General features: G+C 38.7%; 1 protein-coding gene across 1 annotated transcript in view; it reads right to left on the bottom strand.

Annotated features, from left to right (window-relative positions):
* The window catches only part of LOC102870342 (protein dispatched homolog 1-like), a 133,707-nt gene that overhangs the window by 33,604 nt on the left and 93,966 nt on the right, over nt 1-6,137 (bottom strand). Inside the window, 3 exon segments of the mRNA XM_006898036.1 lie at nt 236-333; nt 665-792; nt 1,460-1,583. Coding sequence (XP_006898098.1) covers nt 236-333; nt 665-792; nt 1,460-1,583 — 350 coding nt within the window.

Below are 6,137 nucleotides of genomic sequence, written 5' to 3'. Positions count from 1 at the left end.
TTTTTGAACTGAATGTAAGAAAATTATGTCTTTCTTGTTTTTATTTATTTTATATATTCACACTGGAAGCTGGCACATTTAATCAAATAAAGAGCAATTAAAATTTCCTAAAACACGACTGAAGCTGTGAATCTGAGTGTTAGTCACTTGCTCCTGTCAGTGTAGATTATAATCAGGCACAATCCTAAATGGTAGGCAACTGCAGATGGATATATTTATATATGATACCACTCACTTGGAACGTCGCAAAAAAAGCTGTCTTTGTGGAAGTTCCAGTCAACTTCTCTTTTCTCTCTTTCGTAATGATCATCTGACCATCTATCATCTCGATGGCTGAAACAAAACGATTTGATGTTCAATAAACTCTTGCTATCAAAGGCTAGTAAGAATACTGGTGAGTATATTCTCAAAGCTGGGACTAGTTAGGACTTGATACTAAGTTGGAAGGCTATAAACAATCAATGCTAATTTTTTTTATTCCTAAAAAAGAAAACCTCATTTTTTTGTGTGTGTATCTAACATTACAGAATCTTAACAGGCTAAATAAACTAGGTAGCAAAAAAGTTTCAGGACACATACTTTTACATTTAACCATTTTTGCTCAGGTAATATTTACAAGTAGAATATATTTAGCATTGAGTCTAAAATGACAATTAAAGATTACCTTTTGGCTTGCTCATCTGCATATTTAAAAGGATAGTTAGCTAGTGTTGCTTTGTATCCAGTATTTTTCACCATGTTATTCCACGTGACTAGTCTTTGGCCTATTGCAGTCCCTCTTGGTTCAAAACCCTAAGGCAAAGTAACATACATTTCCATTAGTGTAATCAATCATTTCAGGCTATGTGTAGTTTACAATAACAGCTTAGGAAAGCAATGCCAATGTGATTAATAATTTTGAAACAAGAGAAAATACTTTTCACCAAACTACACCACAGGTGAAGTACATTATTGTGATAAAGCAATTTTGATTATTTGTTATGTTACAATGTCTCAGGAAGGAGGTTAAAAAGCTTGTTTGAAGTTTATCTTGATAATCTTGAAGATTATCTAACTCATACTTAAGTATTTAATAAGTAATACTTTTATGCTATAAAAATATGGTTAAATAAAATTGTGTTATGCACGTCAGAATGCTTTACAAAGAATGCTGTTGACATGGATGCAGAGACATTCTCTTCCTCATTATTCCACTTCAGAGAGTCTTGTAATTAGTTAAGATCGACACAGCTGTCCGTTAAGAACATGGACATTTAAAAACTTTTTTAGAGACAGAATAGATGTTATGGAAAGAAAAGATTTATCTTTAATGTTCATAAAGAGCTGTAAACCTACAGATGTTGGGAGGGTTTTTAAAGAAATGGGGCACATGCAACACATATCTAACTACTTCATTTTGTCAGATGAATTTGGATTAAAGAAGATGGGAAACAAATTCAACTAGTTTAATCCTCCTTACCAGCAATGGATCAGAGAAGTCAGGAAGCTCCGGTACTAATATTCCCACCAAGGCACAGACGATGATGAACATAGTGCACATGCCCAAGACCACCACGGGCCAGTCAGCTATCAGGGCTGCATAACTGCAGGAGCACAGAAAAAGCACAAAGCCCTTTTAGAAGGAACATAGAGCACTTTCATTCCTTTGATGTGAGTAAATTGTGAAATTTTCATTATTTAAGTGCGTCTGATACAGGCCATAGTCTTCGCAATCACCTGTTATGCATCAGAGAGTTGGACAATGACCAAGGAGGATAGAAGGAGAACTGATGCCTTTAAGCTGTGGTGCTGGAGAAGAGTACTGAGAATACCATGGACTGCTAGGAAAACAAATAGATTTGTCCTGGAGAGGGTTAAACCGGGTGGCTCCTTGGAGGCAAGGATTCTGAGACTCCATCTAACTTACTTCGGACATGTAGTGAGGAGAGACTGGTCCTTGGAGAGGGACATCATGCTTGGGAGGGTGGAGGGACGGCGCAGGAGAGGAAGGCCCTCTATGAGGTGGATTGATTCAGTGACTGGGATAATTGGGATGGGAGTGTCAGAGACAGTGCGATTGGCACAGGACAGAGCAGAGTTTAGGGCTGTTGTACACAGGGTCGCTATGAGTCGCAGGCGACTCGACGGCACATAACAACAACAACAACACAAGTATCTCAAGAACCAGGATACTGCAAAAGGCTGCACACATGATGACTAAACATAAAGTTGGAGGTTTGAGCTCTTAGGAAAAAGGTCTGGAAATCTACTTCTAAAAACTCAGTCATGAAAAATGTTATGGAGCACTGTCCTAGCCTGAGTCACAATGGACTCAACAATCACGTTTCTGTTAAGTACAGGTGTTTAACATTCCTTTTAATCACTGTTCTTTCTTTATTCCTTTCTCAGTCAAAGTTTTTGTGGAAAACTTATCTTTCTGTTTTCTCAGATTCTATGTGCTCTTAAAACACAAAATCATATATGTACCTAAACATTAAAGTGTAGTATGCAAAAATATAATGAACATACACCCCAGAGGGCAGAGAGTTGTATCTGCTATGTTTATTGCTGTGTAAATGGCCAGAACAGTAATTGTAAATATTGCTTAGGAGATCCTTGCTGAGTAAATGAACAAACACCTACATACTTGCTAAACTTTCACTCCCATCCACTACAGCTTGACTTTAATCTCTTCTCTTTTTTCCTTCTTTAGATCAATGAAATAGAAATGAGAATTCAGAAAGCAGCTCATCTACCTATGCTCAAATGATTTTTGACAAGGAGATGAAATTAGTTAAGTGAGTAAACGACAGCCTTTTAAACAAATGGTGTTGGCAAAATTGGAAAGTAGAAAAGTGAAGCAAGACCCACACCTCACACCATACACAAAAACCAACTTAAGGTGGATCAAGGACATAACAGTAAAAACAAAGGCTAGAAATTTCATTAGAGAAAAGCCTGGAAGAACTCTAGAAGCCCTAATCCACGTATGAACAGTCTTCCAGCATAATGGAAAAACCTACAATTGGGAGAGAACAAAATAGATGAATGAGACCTTCTAAGAATCAAATCTCTATGCACATCAAAAAACGTCAACAGGGTAAAAAGGAAAGCCACAGACTGGGAAAAATATTTGGAAATGACATATCATCTGATAAGGGACTCTTATCTAAAATTTACAGAATACTCCAGCACCTCGAGAAAAAGGTAATCTTTTCTTACCAATAAAAACCAGGTGCTGACTACTGGATTCAGACTCATGGTGAGCCCAAGTGCATCAAAACAGAACTGGGCGCGACTGCTCTCTTAAGGAAAACGGACCTTTTTTTTTTGAGAAGTAGATTGCCAGGTCTCTTTCCTATGGTGTTTCTGGTTGGACTCAAACTTTCAATGTTCAGGTTAACGGCCAATACAAGACCCAAGAAACCTCTGAAATCTCATCTGTTAAAAGAATCAAGTCCCTTTCTCCCAGACATCCTTCCCACTTCTCATCCACAACCTTCACCCAAAGAGCTGGTTCTGTATGGCAACTCCCTCATACCTTGATACTACTAGGGCTTGATAAAAATTATCTAATGGGAACCGAAATTAAACTTTCCTATTATGCCAACTTGAATCATCAATGTTATTGTTATTGTTGTATGCTGTCAAGTTCGAATCAACTCACAGCTGACCCTCCAGTGAGTTTTCAGAGGTAGTAAATCCACAGGAGGGGATTGCCCATCTTTCTGTAGACCAGCTGGTGGGTTTGAACTGTGTGCTTTTGGGATTGCAGCACAATTTTTTGCCCCTAGAGCTCCACTGAATCTTCATTAGAAGGGAAAAACAGTTTAATTGCAGGCCATTACTCTTAAATTCTCAACAATTTTAGTTCACTTTGATGCTGTGATAGTTGGCAATTCCGACTCACTTGAAATGGCTTCTTACTCACATGTTTCTGTTATTTCTTTAAAATTAAGCTAATACTACATACAAAGCAAGCAGTTCTAAATATCACTGTGGAAATACTGTAGAAATACTATATATCTCTCAGAACAGACTGATGTTTATATTCTGATCTCTCAACTTTAAAGGCTTGATTTTTTTGTTTTTAGATGCCATGGAAGCAATTATAACTCACAGCAAACCTACGAACAAAAAGATCTGAATCTCACCTTATCCTATTCTCACAATCTCTCTCATACTCAAGTCCATTGTTGCAGTCACTGTGTCAATCCATCTCTTTGAGGATCTTCCCCTCTTTTCACTGACTCTTATCTTTCAAAGTATGATACCTTTTGTAAGGACTGTTCTCTCCTGACATGTCCAAAGTATGTGAGGTAAACTCTGAGAAGTACCCTAATTTTACTTTCTACATTCACAGGATACCTAATATTCTTCACCAACACCACAATTCAAAGGCATCAGTTCTTTTTTGGTTTTTCTTTTTCATTGTCCAACTTTCAGCTAGACATAGGAAACAACTGAACACCAGGGCTTGGCTCTGGTACACCTCAGTCTTTAAAATGATATCCGTGTTCTTTAAACACTTTCAACCAGTCCTTGACAACAGATTTCCCCAGTGCAACACTTCTTTAGAGTTTTGAGTTCCGTTATCTACCGTAGGTGGTAATTATGGATGAAAGTAAAATTAAACCACTGACAACTTCAATCTTTTATCCATTTATCATGATGGTGCCTACTGTGGGGTATTTTTAAAATAAAAACTTTAATCAGGATATTTAAAATCAGGATATTTATAGACATCTAACACAAAGGAGTAGCATCCACTTCCTAAACAATATGTGTCCAGAAACTCTATGAACTTTTATGATAAATGTCCATAGTTATAGAAAGGCCTCAGGCCTTTTGTTCATAGGTTAGCTATGAGTCATGCTTGACTCAAACGCAATCAACAACAGCATGCTCCAGATCTGCTAAATATAATATGTATATGCTTGAAGGACACCATGATTGGAGGAAGATTCATCAATAACCTTCGGTACATGGATGACACAGGCTTGCTTGCCGAAAGTGAATTTGAATCACTTGCTGCAAAGTTTCCATTTTTTTCTCCCTCTACCATGATCATGCCTATTGATCCAGCAGTGAAAGTTTTGTTTCCTTGACACTGAGATGCATCCTGTATTAAAGGCTTCAGCATTTGATCATGTGCAGCTAGTGTTTCAAATCTCCCTCACTTTTGGCAAGCAAGCCTGTGTCATATGCATACCAATCTCTTCAAAGTACTTAAGAGCAATGGTGTCACTCTGGAGACTAAGGTGCACCTGCCACAGGCCACTGTCTCTGCAATCAGTTGTTATGCATCAGGAAGTTGGACAATGACTAGGGAGGAGAGAAAGAGAATTGATGACTTTGAGCTGTGGTACTGGAGAAAAGTACTGAATGTACCATGGACTGCTATGATAACAAACAGGTTCACCCTAGAGAGGGTTAAACTAGGCGGCTTTGTGGAAGCAAGGATTCTGAGGCTTCGTCTGACATATTTTGGGCATGTTGCAAGGAGGGACTCGTCCTTGGAGAGGGACATAATGCTTGGGAGGGTGGAGGGACAGTGCAGGAGGGGAAGACCCTCTATAAGAAGGATTGATTCAGTGACTGTGGAAATTGAGGTGGGTGTGTTGGAGACAGTGAGATTGGCATAGGACAGAGCAGGGTTTAAGGTTGTTGTACACAGGGTCGCTATGAGTCACTAGTGGCTTGACCGCACATAACAATAACAACAACCAGCAGTCAGGGGATCTGGATAAGTTTTGCACTGGGAAACTCTGTGGTCAGAGACCTCTCCAAATTACTGAGGAGCAATGATTTTAGTTTGAGGACTAAGGCACTCTTGATTCACACCATGTTCTTCTCAATTACTTGGAATGCATCTGAGAACTGGACATGAATAAGGTGGACTGGAGAAAAATAGATGCCTTTTGAGTTGTGGTGTTGGAGGCAAACAGAACAAATAGGTGCAGCCAGAGTGTTCTTTGAAGGCAAGGAAGGTGAAGTTTTGTGTTTCATACTTTGGGCATGTTGCTAGGAGAGGCTATTCCTTGAAGGAGGGTATCATGCAGGAAAATTAGATATTGTTAAAGAAGGAATGGAACGCATAAATATTGACATACTAGGCATCAGTGAGATGAGATGGACTGGCATGGGACATTTTGAGT

This window comes from Elephantulus edwardii, unplaced genomic scaffold, assembly GCF_000299155.1.
Source record: "Elephantulus edwardii isolate Elephantulus edwardi_28Jun2011 unplaced genomic scaffold, EleEdw1.0 scaffold00218, whole genome shotgun sequence".
In the NCBI taxonomy this organism is placed as follows: Eukaryota; Metazoa; Chordata; class Mammalia; order Macroscelidea; family Macroscelididae; genus Elephantulus; species Elephantulus edwardii.
The sequence above is the reverse complement of the archived record's forward strand: the minus strand, read 5'-3'. Positions and strand labels throughout refer to the sequence as shown.